The sequence below is a fragment of the Rousettus aegyptiacus genome, unplaced genomic scaffold (assembly GCF_014176215.1).
Source record: "Rousettus aegyptiacus isolate mRouAeg1 unplaced genomic scaffold, mRouAeg1.p scaffold_m13_p_10, whole genome shotgun sequence".
In the NCBI taxonomy this organism is placed as follows: domain Eukaryota; kingdom Metazoa; phylum Chordata; class Mammalia; order Chiroptera; family Pteropodidae; genus Rousettus; species Rousettus aegyptiacus.
This window is the reverse complement of record NW_023416285.1, coordinates 67,044,813-67,061,530: the sequence shown is the minus strand read 5'-3', so window position 1 is coordinate 67,061,530 and position 16,718 is coordinate 67,044,813. Positions and strand designations below refer to the sequence as shown.

At 35.0% G+C, this 16,718-nt stretch overlaps 2 protein-coding genes across 4 annotated transcripts in view; both read right to left on the bottom strand.

The window, feature by feature from the left end:
• The window catches only part of CORIN (corin, serine peptidase), a 197,658-nt gene extending 197,310 nt beyond the window's left edge, over nucleotides 1–348 (bottom strand). For all 3 annotated transcript variants that reach the window (XM_016161189.2, XM_016161190.2, XM_016161191.2), the window contains exon 1: nucleotides 141–348. In XM_016161189.2, the coding sequence (XP_016016675.2) occupies nucleotides 141–212 (72 nt within the window). In that variant the 5' untranslated portion in view covers nucleotides 213–348. The remainder of the gene's footprint in view (nucleotides 1–140) is intronic.
• Nucleotides 349–6,607: 6,259 nt separating this feature from the next.
• The window catches only part of NFXL1 (nuclear transcription factor, X-box binding like 1), a 49,524-nt gene continuing 39,413 nt past the window's right edge, over nucleotides 6,608–16,718 (bottom strand). Inside the window, 4 exon segments of the mRNA XM_016161204.2 lie at nucleotides 6,608–7,973; nucleotides 10,151–10,204; nucleotides 11,006–11,092; nucleotides 13,792–13,896. Of these exon segments, the coding sequence (XP_016016690.2) occupies nucleotides 7,800–7,973; nucleotides 10,151–10,204; nucleotides 11,006–11,092; nucleotides 13,792–13,896 (420 nt within the window). The 3' untranslated portion in view covers nucleotides 6,608–7,799.

Genomic DNA, 16,718 nt, shown 5'->3' with positions numbered 1-16,718 from the left:
AAAGCCAAAGCTCACCAACGGCGGGAAAAGAAAGTGGCACCCAAGGGGAGGAGGGGCGGGAGGGGCTGACCCTGAATTCATCCGGACTGAGAGGTCATCCGACCTGTTTGTCGGCAGAGCGCGCAGTTGGTGGATCTTACCTGCTCCGGGGCCCTGGCTCCGCGGTAGCGCTTGTCCGCAGGGAGGGCAGGGGACTGTTTCATGTAGAACATGTCTCCCCTTTTCCTCTCTCCACTCTTATCTTGGTAGCCTTTCTCTCCCCTACATGCGCCTCGGAGAAGCACTACAGATGCCTTGTTCCTCAGTCAGGAAGAGACAAGTTGAACTTCAAGGGACCAGGAGCCCCACATTTTGTCTGTTCAACAGATCCCACCCGCGGACCACTCCCTCCCTTCACTCCCGTCCCTGGGCCCCACCCATTAAGAACCCTTAATAACAGATCCCCCGCAACCCCACCTCTTTGCATTCAAAAAAGTTATTCTTCATGGGCAGACACGAAGCCAAGCGAATGCCGGTTCCCCCACCCCCACCCCCCACACACCTCAAACTTTTACCCGATGATGGCAGCACGAAAAGGACGAGACCAGAAAGTTTGGCTGTAGGAGACGAAGTAAATGGGAGCAAGGGAGTTATTTCTGGACTTTCCAAAACCTCCTTATCACATCCTAAACCTTTTTCTTTTAGCCAGAGCTAGCTAAGTAAAAATCAAAACAACCGCACGCACTGGAAATTAGAGGCCAAGTTTGTTATCTCAGGAAAGATTTAACGTTTCTAGGGCGAGCATTATTTGCATTAAGCAAATGGAAACTTGCCTTATATTATATGTTTAGTGAAGAAACTGCTTTTGCAAGACTGCCTAAGACTTTGCTGAGGCTTCAGGGAGCGGGAGAACCCCAGCCTACTTCCATAAACCTGGTTCGCGATTTCCTGCGGAGGGTATCCGCAGGCTGAACCTTAGGGACCAACAACTCTGCCTTTCTGAGTTCACTAGCAGCCGCTCTTCCTCAGGCAGCGTCTAGGAATGCACTGCGGGCATTTACAACGATAAAAATTACTTTTTCATTTGAAGCCCAAGTTGTCAAATGTTGGGGGCGGGGGGGGACTACTTCGCCTTTTTCTTAAAAATATGTTTTTATCCAACCTCAGTCAAGTTGTAATGGAAATTTCAAAACTTTCTCGAGGTTACTGAGTAAATCTATTTCCATTATTCTGGAGGAGGCCATACATAGCCCATGAAATATGTATCAAGCACCTATTCCTCGAATATTATAGCTGGGGGTGGGGGAGATATAATTTGTAAAATTTTGTTTCTGAAATAAGTAGAAAATATTGCATGTGCATATAGCACAACAGTTGAAACATTGATTCCATTAGTGTTCCAAATGTCAGATTTGGAATCCAGTATCTGAAAATTTTTTCATAATTCACAAAAACTTAGTATGTGGCAGGCTTTATACTAAACATTTAACATACAGCTTTTAGTTCTAGCAACCATTTCATGAAATAGGTTAATATTATTTTAGAGAAGAGAAAGATTTAGGGAATCAAAGCAAGCAGCCTACGTTTACACAGCTAGCAAGTGCTGAGCTGGGGTTCTCTGAAGGTAGTGTCATTTCAGGACTGTGTTCTTCTGACCAAGATACTGTCTTATCACATGTCATCACTGCGGGGACACCAGCCTGAAAATATCAAGAGCCTAGGCAATTTATCTGCCAGCTATACCTTTTGGGGCCCACAGTTAACTGTTTATAAAATGAGAGTTGGATTCAATCCTCAAGGCCTTCTGAAGCCAAAAATAAATCTCTTTTACCTCCTTTCTCTTCCACATTCTGCCCTCTGGTGGAGGTGCTACAGGAGTTATAAAATTAAAGTATCTAAATTGGTGATTTTGAGAAAGCCAGAGGAGGTAAGACTCCCTTTCTCTTCCACTACTGTGTTCTTATGAGAACTAAAGCTGTTTAAATAATGGTGTAAAATAAGCATTCCTTAAACTTCCTTTCAGCAAGAAAATCCAACCAGTTCTAGTTACCAATGGCACCAAATATTTGAGATATTCTTTGTATGAGGGTAAACAGCTTTTTATATTCTTCGTATCAACCTTTATAATGTAAGAAATCATAAAAATGTTATGTTTCACAATTTGAATATGCAGAGAAATTACAGTAATCTCCAATGACCTATTTGAATTATTCCTTTAAAAATTTTCTGTCACATTTGCTTATAACTCAGAGACAACCATCACCTAGTTTCTTAAAATGCTTTAATTTTAGAAACATTTCTAGTCTTTTGAAATTTTCATCATTTAGCATTTCAAGCATATATTCAACTAATTAGATGATTTAAAAAACACAAACCTTAAAGAGGATTTGTGGAAAAATTTATTTAAAGGTAGTTAATGTACCTCTGAAAAGGTTGGTTTTTATGTATCAAACTTTAGTCACATCATCATATCACAGACCAATTCGGTGCTTAGTACTACAAATAAAGGCAATTTGAAAGTAAGAAAGCTAGCTGGCTTACAGAAGCAGCCAGAATAACAGGCAAGCAGTGGCTAAAACAGATATGCTATTCCATGGCTTATCTATTTAGTTACTCATTCAAATAACACTTAGGGTTTGCTAGCTATTAAATGAAGAAAATAGAGTTCTTGCCCTCATAGAACTTTGTCGAATGGAATACATACATTAAACAAACACATTAATAAACTATGGAAAAATACTTGCAAATAATGTGGGAAGGGGCTTTAGAGAGTAAGAATGTGATATTTTTAGCTCATATCTGAAGATGCAAAACCTTTAAAGTAAAAAAAAAAAATTAAAGAATAGACTTAACATTTACTTGTTGCAGGGAGAGGAATTTAATTAGATAGGAAAAACAACATAACATCTGAAGTAATGTATTCTAGCACGCTGAAACATTCTGTAGATCACAAAACTAGCCCGTGTAGACATTGTTGGCTGAATGTAATATTTTTGGGACATCAATCCCCTACTCTAATATACCAGTCATTGGGAAGGAATTAGAACTGGCCCATAAAAAGTTTCTGAGGAACTATATTTTTAGCATCTTCACACACCTAGAGCTAGTTTTCCCCATCACCAGGGCCCCATGCTGCAATCTGACTACCCCAATGTCCCTACCATTGGCCAGCATCCTGCCTCATCGTCCCAGGAACAGTAACCCCCTCAAGGACAATGACACTATGAGCGAAACGTGAGGTGCCTCAGTTCACAATAATTTTTTCCTGATTTGTGAGTCAATCTGTCAAAGAAGTCTTGAAGTTATGAGATTAAGTCACATTTATCTATATTATTATTAGTTAAGAATTTCTAAGCACTATGTGCCAGGCACTTTACAAAGCAATATGTATTATTTTCTTAGTTTTTCATTCTTGAAATGAACCTAGTTTCCTTTGTTATAAAATGAGAATAGTAATAAACCTACCTCATAGGCTGTTATGGGGATTAAAATATAAAGTGCTTTAAAATAGCTGCAGACACATAGTCATAGATAACACTTATTGGGTACTTATTTCTCCTTGTTACCACTTTACAGAAGAGGGAGAAACTGAGGCTCACAGAAGTTAAATAATTGCCCAAGATCTCACAGCTGGGAAATAGCAGAACCTGAATTGGAGCGCAAGCCATCTGGAACTAGGCTGACCTCTTAACCCCTACCTTCTGTATGTAGCCCAGTTGTTGAGACAGTAATTTAAAAATGCCCAATGTTTACAGCCTAGAATTATACTATAAATTCATTCATTCACTCATCATAAATTTATTGAGCACATCAGTGGGTTGACTAGTGTCCCTCCCCAAATTTGAGGTCTACCTGGAACCTAAGAATGTAACCTTTATTTGAAAATAGGCTCTTTTTAGATGTAATTAGTTAAAATGAGAATATATTGGTAGAGGATGAGCCCTAAGTACAAAGAGTATCTTTATAAGAAACAGGAAAGGACAGAGACATGTGAAAATGGAGGCAAGATTGAAGTGATGTGTCTATAAGCCAAGAAACTCCAAGGACTGATGCCCACAACCAGAAGCTTTGAAAGAGGCATGGAACAGTTACTTCCTCGGAGTCTCTAGAAAGAACCAATCCTTCTGACACTTGATTTTGGACTGCTGATCTCCTGAACTGTGAGAGAATACATTTCTATTTTTTCAAGTCATTCTGGAGTAATGTGCATCTACTGTGTGGCTAGGCAAGGTTCCCCACTCTGGAGTTACAGCAGTAAACAAACTGCACCCTTGCCCTCATAGAGCTTACAGTAAAGGAGACAGACAATAAATAAATACATAATACAAGGACAGGTACTGTTTAGTGCTATGAAGAAAAAGTATTTTAAGGTAGAGGATGGCCAGATGACGGTAATGAGGATAGGTACTGTCTCTTTAGAAGTGTTTTAATTCAAATAAATCTGAACTGTGGAATTTCAGGTTGTACATGGATAATTCTTCACAGCACCATTTAAATACATGCCCCCACATTAATTGGAAAGAAAACTTAGCAAGAACAGCAGCTCAGCAAATAACAGACCTAAACTTGCTCACTGGACTTAAAATATACAAAAATGGTTTCCCAGATGGACACCTATTTTCTATTGTCCCTTAAGAGTTTCTGGAGAGCCGAGGGGCTCCCAGTTTCTCCCACCCTTTTCAAATTTACATCTCTTCAAGGAGGTAGTAACCAGTTCTCTGCTTCTTCCTTTCTCTCTGAAGTTCGTCAACCTGATAGGTAGACCCTAAGGCCCAAGGCTTAGGGTGGTCTAATCACTGCACTCAATAAAGAGAGCAACTTCTACAAACCAGAGAAGAGACATGGTTACTTTACATCAACTCTAGCTCCAGAGAGGTTAGGCACCTGTCTTGTTTTCCAATACCCAAGGAAGGGCAAACATAAGTGGACAGGGTCACCTGCATCATTTGAAATAACTTGCAGAGCCAAAAAATTCTTACAGGTCATCTTTAAACATTACCACAGATACTTATCTGTTTAAAATCTTTAATATTCATAGCCATGAAGTTCAAGCATCAGACTCCTCTGCAAAAAGCAAACCTTTTCAATGCTTGTTTCAATAAACTACATTTGGCAATTTCAGCTAAGGTTATAGCCAATCATTTGAGATTATTTGAATTTAGACTTGAATAGTAAAATTAATTAAAATATAAACAATAAGTGTTGGCCTATCCTTAAGTGTTTAAACTGGAAAACTTCAAAGGTTTCAATGTAGATGTACCATAAATTTCAAATAGTAAGCTAATAAACTTTTATGATGACAAAAATAAGGCCATCACAGTCACAATTTTATCTGTTATTTTTAGTGGCTATTTGATAACTTTTTCCATGTCTCCTGTAATTGGCTCACATTGAAGCAAAAGGGACATGTACTGCTTTATTTCCCTCAGAACAAATTATTGTACTTACACCAAATTTAACTTCATTTTGCCCTTAAAGAACTTATTTCTTTTATCAGGTTTCAGTCATTCTCCTTCTGCTCATCATGCAGTGATTTTTCTAGCATCCTCATGCCACTCATTCTGGGCAATGGGAAACTGTGGGAACTGGATCACTCTTTGAATTTGCACATCGCCAGTGCCTCCAGCCTAGGCTGCCTCCCAACTCATCTCCTCCCCCTCCCCCCACCTTTTACCCCTGCTCCCTTAGTCTTTTCTTCTTCCAGCAGCCAGCAATCTTTAAAAAACAAAAACTATTCCCCATTTAAAACTGGAGGTGCTACCACTGTGACTAGAATAAAACTCTAGTTCCTTATCACAGTCTATCAAGCACCATATTAATTGAGCCTTAACTTTCTTCCTCTTATTTATTGGGCTACAGCCCTTTCTGTTCCTCAGCCATGCCAAGCATCTCTCCAACTTAAGGTCTTTGTACTTGCTGCTTTTTCTCCCTCATAGACTTTCCCCTCAGATCTTCAAGTGAAAGTCATTCAGGTCACAGCTCGAATGACCCCATCTCAGAGGGACTTTTCCAGTATAAAGTAGCGAGTGCCCTTCACCCCCACTTTTACCACTTTCTGTACTATTTCTCTTATTTTTTAGTAACACTATTACACATAAAATCATGTTATTTTTTTTTCTTTCATTCTCTTTTTGCAGCTTCCCAGGAGAAAGATCCCTGTTATCTCTATACCTAGAAAGTATCTGTCACATAGGAAATGTATTTGTTGATGGAATAAATGAATAGCTGTGTGACTCTGAGTAAATTAATTAAGCTCTGAGATACTAGCCAAGCAAATAAAAAACCAGCAAACAGCTTAATTTGTCATTCATTCAATCTCTTCCTTTCCTCACTAAACTCTTTTTTTCTAAATTATAAAGAAAAGGTAGCAAGAACGGAAGCTTATAAAACAGACATGAACGAGGCTTTAGGCTTAACAGACCAAGAGGAGTCTGACAGACATGAAAACAGCTTCCCAGGTAGATGCCTAGTCATTCACATTCTTTAATATTCATTTTAGAGCAGAGTAAGGTGATGACTTGAGAGTAGCAACTCTAATTTAGAGCATCTGAAACAATGGCCCGGTAACTCTATCATTGGGAAAGGTGTAAAAACAAACAAACAAAAACTAAAATCAAAACACAAAGCCTATAAAGAAATGAGTGCCCTTTAATTTTAGACACCAGCTAATATTTGATTAATCAACAAGACATTTTTAAAAATCTGAGTTACATTTCACAAAATTTAAAAATCCTTCTTTGTACTTCTATTTAAAACATACTCCTACTACTTTTTACTAACAGTTACTATGTTTGCATCAAATTTTGGAGTTTTATACATGGATACTAATACTTAACCTAAAATTATAGGCTCCTGAATATTTTAGATAATAGTAAATATTCTAGATTATAAATTTGGTATGAAAAATTTTAATGAAAACAATCATACAAAAAATTAAATAGCAAACCATTTAAAATGACTTACAATTCAAACAGACTTGGTATACTGATATTTCTCTATCACCTTGTTTTCATAAGAATAATTATTTCCAGATAAATCTACTTATAGGATAATGGTAAGAAAAAATGAAAATAAAGTACATAAAGCTCATAAGCCCTGTGCTTAGCACAGAGAGCTCATAAATATTACTTTTTCTTTTATTATGACTTGAAAACACATATAAGTTTTATAAAACATGCCAACTTTAGTTGAAAGCTTTTTACACAATAGCCACATGTGATGAATCTAACTTGGCATATTTTTAAAACAATTATATTTTCCTCTGAGGAACATCTACAAAAAAATTTATTTCAATAACTGATAAAAATACCTCAGTAATAAAACAATTTCTGGAATCAAATTATATAACATCATGTTACAATTTAAAGTCTTTTAAAGAATCGTTTTTTTTAAAAAAGTACAAAGTTACATGATAAAGAAAAGTACCTTTTAATAAGTAACTAAACATTGTGAAATATTCCTCTTACTACACATATGGCTCAGTTTCAATTTCATTTTGTAAAAAAGGTTGAAATAGTAAATGAAACAACTCTTGTTAATACAAGGAAGCACAATGAACAACGAACAGGTTACCCTGCCACTAACTATGCCTTATGAAATGTTTTACGATTTTAGTCATGCTTTTAATACCAAACTATGTTATAGTACCACTTCTCATACATTAAGATAAAACTTAACAGTCTGTCCTTCTAACAATAGCTGGAAGAGAAGAGAGAGATGAATGTATTATGTATCATGTTCTACGACAGACACTTCCTAATACTCCAAATTTAACAACTTATCTAAATCCAATCTGAGGTATATTAACAGAAAAAAAATCTTTAATCCACATTGTGGGCTATGTACCATGCAAACACTAAAACTGCAACTGCACACATCGGAAGGAGATAATATTTATATTTCTGCCACAGCGTTAGCTCAACCGCCACTTCATCTCTTTTCCTGTTCTTCTTCCGACGACCCTTCAGTCTGTTTTCAAAAGCCTCCAGTTCAGCCTAAATCAAGAGAGTATTATTTTTATTAAATCTATTACATATATTGATTTGAAATTTTCCACTTAGATGAAAATAAATCAATTTGGGAAATATTTTAATAGTAATAGTATATAATGTATGTATGTATGTATGTATGTATGTATGTATTTATTTATTTTTAAAAACCCTCTCCCCATTACTAATTCAATTCAACAAATTTCATTTAGAAAAGCAGAAAGGGAGTAAGGAGTGAGAAAAGAGTATTTCAGACCATAGGCTTGACTTTGAAACTAAATACAGAAATGTCTGACAAAATAGAGACATTAATTTTATACTTCAACACACCATTAATTTACTGAGACTCTACAATACAGGACTTCTAGCAAGTGCTAAGAGATGCCCAGTGATACCTTTAACTATAGTTTTCTTCAGTGCTAGTAATAAACATTAATGGTTTGTGTGGAAGAAATTCAAGTGAGTAGAGAAAAAACCTGCCAGAAACTGATTCTTCCCTTTATCAAATACATTTAAAAATAAAAATTGCTTCATGCTTTAAATCAAAATGATATTTTAGGGAAAAAAGGGGTTTTTTTGTTGTTGTTTTTTGTTTTTCTTTTGAGAATAACCACCTTCATTCAAGGTCCTATGAATGACCCTAATGCTGGGAAAATCAGCCTATTTTGGCAGGTGGTGACCTATTTTGAGGATGAGTGAGGAGGTTTTCAGCACCATTTAAATCACACCAGATAGGTGACCACTTCCTCCAGACAGCAGAGGCCAACCTTGGTTCTAAAAAAAGAATAACTGATGACATTCATATAAAATGTGGGTTTTTATTCTACTGTTAAGAACTTACTTATCAAATTTTAATACATGGTAATGTAATATGATACACCATAGTGCAGTTATTAACTAAAACATGTTAACTAAAATATATATGTAATATCCATGCAAGATTCTGTAAATGTTTATTTAATAGAAAATATAAAATTCAGTTAATATATCTACTACTTTGACTATGAACTACATTTGAAGAAGACCTAATCTACTTAATAAAAGGTGACATTCTTCAATGAACCAAAATTAAGAATATTGTCGAGTGGTTGCTGGTATATAAAAAAGGGTGAAAATATATTAAAAGCAGCCAAACATGACAATTACTGACACAGTAAAACAAATGATGCTTTAATGATGACCTATGGTCATCATGTTTATATTTTATATACTGTTTAAAAGGTCAGTAAATAGAGAATATATTTAAGATTACCATCCATAATGGTTTATAAGAAGGTGAAGGACACTATAAACTATTCTTAATAATTTAATCTCCCACAAGTTTGGCCAACCCATGTTTTACTACATTAGTTCTGACAACTTGTTTTGGGATATTAGGCAAATCAACTTTATAAAATCATCAAATATCAGAGATCATTTGGCCACTTGTATTTGCTACATGAATTATTTCTAATGTCCTCCCTCATGTCATGAAAGTTTTAATTTCCTCATTCATAAAAGTAGCTTTTAAACATATAATATACCTTGCTTGGTAAGTATAGAGTAGCTCAAAATGCAAACTGCCAAATAATTACATGTCACTGTTAGAAAGTTAAGCCACTCTTTCTAGTATATGCTCAATATAGTATTTGAGCAAACTAGAGGTATCAGGAATGTATTTATTATCTAGATAATAACAAAGAATAAATAATAATCCTGCATTTAAGAACCTAATGGGGAAATAGGGAAATGTATTATTAAAACAATATATTGGTTAGTAAACAACACTTATTTGTTACAGAAAATCTACAGCTCAGTAAAACAGAACTCAAATAATTTTAGATGAGTGAAGACGTGGGCTTCGGGAGATGCCTTATAAAGGACATCACTGTACTGCAATCCTTGCTCCCAACCAAAATAGGAGTTAAAATTCTTATGGCTGGAGAACAGATGAAACTGGCAAGGAAGTAAATTGGGAATATACAAAATATCTGGGAATATATGAGACCTTGTGCTTCTTTAGAGGTTCAGCATACCTGGGTTAAAGTAAGTGAATAGGGAATTTTCTTTTGTAGGAACTATGTTATTTTCAGTTCAGAATAGAATTGGCTAGCCCCTAGCTTGTACCTGGATTATACTTTGTGTCTCAATCAAAACTAACAACGATGAAAAGAAACATAAATCTGGGTATTTTGTTCAGTTACCTGTTGTCTTCGTTTTTCCTCTTCAAGAGCAGCTTTGGCTTCTGCTTCTTTTATCTGTTTATAGACATTTAAAAGTAAATTAACATTGTAATCATCAAATTTTTAATAGAATTTTAACATCTTCCCACTAAGGCTCCCCTAACCCATTACAACCCTTTGGAGTTTTATATTTGAAATTATTTAAAGAAGCATAAATATTATAGTGAAAAGTATTACCAAGGTACTGTCCAACAGACTGAGGGTGAGGAAAGGTGGAATGTTATATCTCATATAAACATTTCAATTTAACAGTTATAACAGATATTAGATCGCAATTCAAGGAGTTACAATAGTATAAACTGAAATGCTTTTAAAACTGGATTTTTCTCTTGAGTTACCACAGTAAGAAGGTATAATCAATTATTAAACACCACTCTTTGTCTAGAGCTGAAATTGACCATTTACTTCAAATGTCTGGAAGGGAAACCTTAGTTTCAAACAAAATTAAGAGTTTATTCAGTGATTGGGTTGACTGAGGGAAATAGTGACATAAGAGGTAACCCACACAGCAAAGACATCTGAAACTTTATTTTTGTATTATTTTAATCAAATTTTCTGGAGGCTTACACTAGCATTAAGATCAACAAATATGTCCCAGATGACATACACTAACTGGTACAGAGAATTAAAAATCTAGTACATACTAGACAATAAAAAGCACATCTGAGGATTCAAAATAGGCCTATAAAACTAGGCTTAATTACAAAAGCAAAAAAGATGAGATTTTGAGTCATTCATAATAAGCACATAAAGGAATGCACAACATAAACAGGGAAGGCCATTAGCACGTTAAGATGATATTTAACATGACATTACCGCAGAGGCTTTCCGTTTCATTTCCTTGCACGTTGTATCACATTCTATTGAAATCTGGTTTTCACGTACTTTGTTGCACTGCAATTCCTATAAATAATTTCAGATTTTAAGATTTTTTTCCTTCAATATCCTAACTATATACCATAAAAAAAGCAAAATTTCCCTAACAATTTTAAACTTAAGCAAATTATTTAATAGTCATGTTCGTTAATATTTAATGATATGGTTGCAAGCATTAAATGTCTTGGTTTAAAGTATAATTATTATTACTTTATTTCTCTTAATTACAAATAAGCAAATACCATAAAATTAAAATATTCATTTAATAATTATTTACTAAGTGCCACTATCAACTTAACTTCAGTTTTTATTGTTTCTTGCTAATCTTCTAAAGCCTTCAGGGAATACAATGAGAGCAGTGCCATCCAACAGAGCTTTCTCAGATCATGGAAATATTCTAAATCTGCACTACCGACAGGGTAGCACTAACCACGTATGGCTTCTGAGCACTCAGCTACAGCTAAAGAAATCAAGGAAATTAATGTTTAATATTATTTAATAATTCATTAAAATTCAAACTTAAAGAACCACACATGACCAGTGGCTACCAACTCAGATAGTGCAGTTCTATAGAGTTTTCTAGAGAGCTATAATTTTTTCTCTCAACTAGTAAATCTTTTTTAAAAAAAATTTAGATGAAAATTGTTCTACAGTTTGTATTTGTACTTCACTGCCTCCTTAATAAAATAATAAAAAATAAAACTACTCTTTTCTTAATGACTTTATATCAATTCTATGATCAATCTGTGTGCTATGCTATCATAAAATAAGTGGTCCTTATTTTAAATAGTCTTAGACTCTGATTTTGTAGATCTTTCATCTATCTTTTATTTGCTCCCTACTTCTTGCTGCTAGATGTCACTTTTACTATAAGGGTATCTTTTTGTATCAATTTCTCTTCTCTCACTATACCCTCAGACTCATTTTTTAGTTCAAATCTATCAGAGTTAAGAAGCAAGATCAGCAGTTCCTATGAACAAAGTACATATACTTCAGTGAAGGCACTTTATATAATGAAATTTTACTATTTAGTTCTTTGGCTGAGGTTGGTGATAAACACAGTCTTGTCTCCAAAGATGATCCAGAAAAAGGAAAAATATCATGTACAAACATTAGAGACAAAAATAAATATTGTGTGTTTGCAGACATTAATCTATCAGTCTAAAAGAGGGCTCATATCTTTTCTCATTCAAAATGAACTTACAGAGTGCCTATTCCATGCCGAGCACAGTGTTAGGGACAGGGGATGTATAATACAGAAAAGAATATAATGATAAGTACTAAAGCAATAATAATAGCAGCTACTATTAGCAGCTACTGCTATGTTACTAAACATTAAACACAATGCTATGCTATTTAACATATTAGTCATTGTGCTATACGGGCACTACCTCTTTTATTCCTTTCAATTAATTTATGTATAAACCATTTCATAGATGAGCAAACAAGGTTACAGACGTCCCTAGAAATCACAAAACTCTCTAGAAAACTCTCTAAAACCTAATAGAAAGAAAACCAATAGGAAAGAACACCTAAGTCTTCCCAAGGGAATCAGGAAAGGCAGACTCTCCAAACAAGGAAATGCTTACGACAATTATTAACAGGATTCTAGGAAGCAGAGCAGAAAAGGAAAAGCACATTGTAATTTACACAGAAAAAAAGTATATATGTGTATGTATACACACACACATACATATATATAACCACAGACTAAAGGGAAATATAGCATAAATGTTAGGGCGCTTAAGAAACAGATTCACAGAGATGACTGACGGCTAGAGGTTGAGACTAGACAAGAGAAACAGGCAAAGGTGTCAGCATAATTGTCCTGTGTGCCGAGTCTGTGTGTATATATATATTACATATATATATGTAAACGTTTCTAATAAAATGCATCTTTTTCCCCATAAAGGATGAAAAACCACTGAAGAAGTTAGATCAGGGAAGTATGATTATAGACGAGGAAATCTGTTATGAAGCCGTTGCCACAGTTCTAATGGACGGCAAACTGCACCCACTCGGCAGATAAGGGATAAGGATGACACGTGAGATTTGAGAGAAAACTTGAGACATCCCAGATTAAAGTGGCTTGACTAAATATTGATTTCCATGTAAAAATGGTCCAATTTAAATATCTAAAACACAGGAATTCAACTCCAGAAGAGGTCAAGCCTATAAATTTAAATTCAGAAGTTATCAGCCCCAGATAATGACAGTAGGAGCTGTGAAAATAAATGAAAAGATCCTCGATAAAAGATTCTCAGTAAATATTTGTTAAAAGAATAAATCAAAGAGTGAATTTAAAGCAGAAAAAAAAGGAAGTCTTTTTTTCGAAACATAATACTGATGGAAAAAAAACAGTTTTCATTAGAGCAATAAAGGTTAATTCCAGATCATTTCTTAAACCATGAAGTTCACTTTATTACTCACAGGTGTTCTTACGCAGAGTTCAGATGTAGAGTGCACCAATTCTTTCTATCCAAAAAAAGGGCACTGAACTTGGTTCCAACATAAAATAGCCTTTTACTATTAAATTGCAGAAAACTAAATTGTCACATAAAGCTGATTTTTAAAATAAGCATTTACAGAAATAGATGGACTAATAACAAAGATTCTAAGAAATATGACCTTAAAATTAAAAGGCAAAGAATAAAGCCACAGAATACCAAAATATAATCAAAAAAAATTTACATAGAGAGGTATTTCTGATAAATTAAAATATTTACCTTTTTTATTCTTTTACAAGGACATCTAAGTTTTACCTTCTGGTTGCAATTAAAAGGACAGTCACCAGGATGGCACATCTCTTTGCATCTATGACCACAAGGAAGCTAAAATAAAACCAAAATAAAGCAATTACATATATGCATTTTAGTCATACTCTACCTCTCCTTCCAATAGTCCATTGCAATAGGGTCAGTCAATCCTAGATAACTGGCTAATTTTTTTGGCTTTTTTTCCCCTTTAATTAACCTTAACTATAATCAAATCACATAACCATTTCCCTGTTAGATGTGCAAGGATGTGTTATCTCAAAAGCCAAGTTATATTCTGAAAGAGCTGAAAAGCAGTCACAAAGAAAACCAATTAGAATGCATAATATATAATGACTGTATCTTCATTACAGATTTCACAGCAAAAGGTTTTTCTAAAACATCCAACCCTAATATTCACTTAAGATGAGATGCCCTGCCCTTTCCACTCAAAGTGAGATGGTTTTCTTCTACCCTACTCAGCCCTTAACATCATTCTGCTATCACTTTCATAAGACATATCATATGGCTTACTAATAACCAATACTATTTAGTTCAAATGTTCCATTTTACTCTTAATAATTTAAAAAGCTCCCTTTAAAAATAATTAAGGAAAGCTTGCAAAACAATATTGTTTGTGGATAAATACCCTTACCATTATCACCACAGCTAGCACTTACCATATACTAAGACCTTTACATTTAATACTCTGCAGTGGTTATTATTATTGCTTCCATTACAAATGTGAACAATTTGAGTTACAGAGAGGCTATTTGCCCAAGTAAAAAGTGGAAAAGCTTATGCAGTAATAAAACAACCAAACTCAGAAAAAAAAATTTTAAGTAGAAATATATATGTGGGGCAGAGTTTAAAGTTGGAAGACCCAATGGTATCTTTAAATTTTCTTTTAATTAAATTCAAATCTACTGCAACAGTCCAGAGGACACATTGAGTAAGACAGCAGAGAAGTAGCAGAGCTTTAAGGATATGCCTTTGCCATTTCCACTGGTCATTCTTTCATTCACATTCAATAAACATTTACCAGCTGCCGCATATGTACAATCAGGGAACTAGGGACTGAGTACAAAGATAAATATGATATAGTCCCTGCTCATAAGAAATCTGTAGCACAAGGGAGGGGAAGATAAAGTAAAAGGAATTTATTAGTACATCAGAATTTATCAGAATCTCATATTTAACTCTGAGTACAAGATCTTCTGCAGATTAAAGTGACATGGTTCTTAGCTGATGTTAAGTATGACTTGAATCTATAGACTACTGGTCCTCAAATTGTGGTCCTAGACCAACAGTATCGCCGCTATGTAAATTTTTAGGGAAATTCTGTAACTGCAAATGAACTTCATTTCTTTAGCATGCATTTTGCTTTAATCCAAGCTAGCTTTGTTTAACCTGACAGACCTATGACTCACCTGCATTCCTGCCACCAGATCCTCCTATCTGTACATACACTATATGTCCGCTCCTTTCAATTATTAAGCCCTTAGGACATTCTGGTCAGCATCAAACTCACTTAAGAATAAAGCTTCAGGTCCATCAACCATGACCAAGCTACAATAACTAAACCTCAAACTAGAATAAGGTTTTCATTAAATAAAGATAACACTTTGGCCTCAGTTTCAGCTCTGGACTCATGAAAGCTGAACAGCCCCATGGACCACATGCCCCTGGAAACCAGACAGAACAAGGCTATGACTGACATCAGGACCTGAAGCCATGATCAACTACTCCCTGCCTTAGCCCCAACCACTCAGTAGAGTCCACAAGCTCAACTGCCATAGTCACCATGATTAATAATTTTCCCCTTATATAACCTAGCTACTAGAGGCCATCGGGGGGCCTGGTTTTTGAGAACACTAGCTCACCTGTGTCTCTGGGCTTGGCGCCAACTCCTTAAATAAACCTTTATTTTACTTTGCTGCAAACTCCTGCTCATGCCTCTTTTTTCTTTTTTCTTTTTTTCTTTTTGATATGCGCAGGCAAGCACACCATTTGAGTCTGTGCTAACAATTCTTGGGCCCTACTCCAGGCCTACGAAATCAGAAACTCAGGGATGGGGCCCATCAATCTGTTTTAATAAGCCCTTGAAGTGATTCTGATGGACACTAGAGTTTGAGAACCACTGCTGTAGCTTTACCAATATCAAGAGGCCATAAACTAGAATGAGTTCTATTAGACACGACGAAATTCACCTGCTCACTCCTAGGTTGCTCCAAAATATAATAGCCATTTTGACTGTTCTCAGCCTAAGGATATATTTCTCAAGAAAATCCAAGGAGACTAGCAATACCAGGGGCTCCATAATGGCCTAGAATCCAAAATCATGAGCATGGATAACAAATTTTTAAGTAAATATTGCCCACTTGTCTAGTCCCACCAGATGTCAGTACAACATGAAAACTGAATCACAGCCAAGGAAAGAGTACGTTACAAATTAGCAATCCCCAAATTATCTTATTTCTAACTACAATATCATACCAAGTTACTGTGTCAAATTAAAAATAAAACCGTCTCAATTACTTTTTACTTGGAATCTCAATTACACAGAAGAAAACTGATTTTAACAAGAAAAACTAAAGATTTGAAGAATTCAGAAAATTAAATTTGAAATATCCCATGCCTCTAGTTTTACTTAAATTAACAAAGACAGGATTATTAAAATAATCATTTACTGCTTGACATAGTCTCCTTTTTTTTAAATCTTACATAAATTTTGAAATTCTCAGGTTCTAGTTCCAAACAGAATTCCTTAAAAAGTATCCAAAGTTTCAGTTAAAAGAAAATACAGTTAACAAAAAGATGTATCATCCATTGATTTGTTTTATTTAGTCAAAGAGACTTGCTATTACATTTACGACTTTGCTGTCATCTCTTCCTGACTC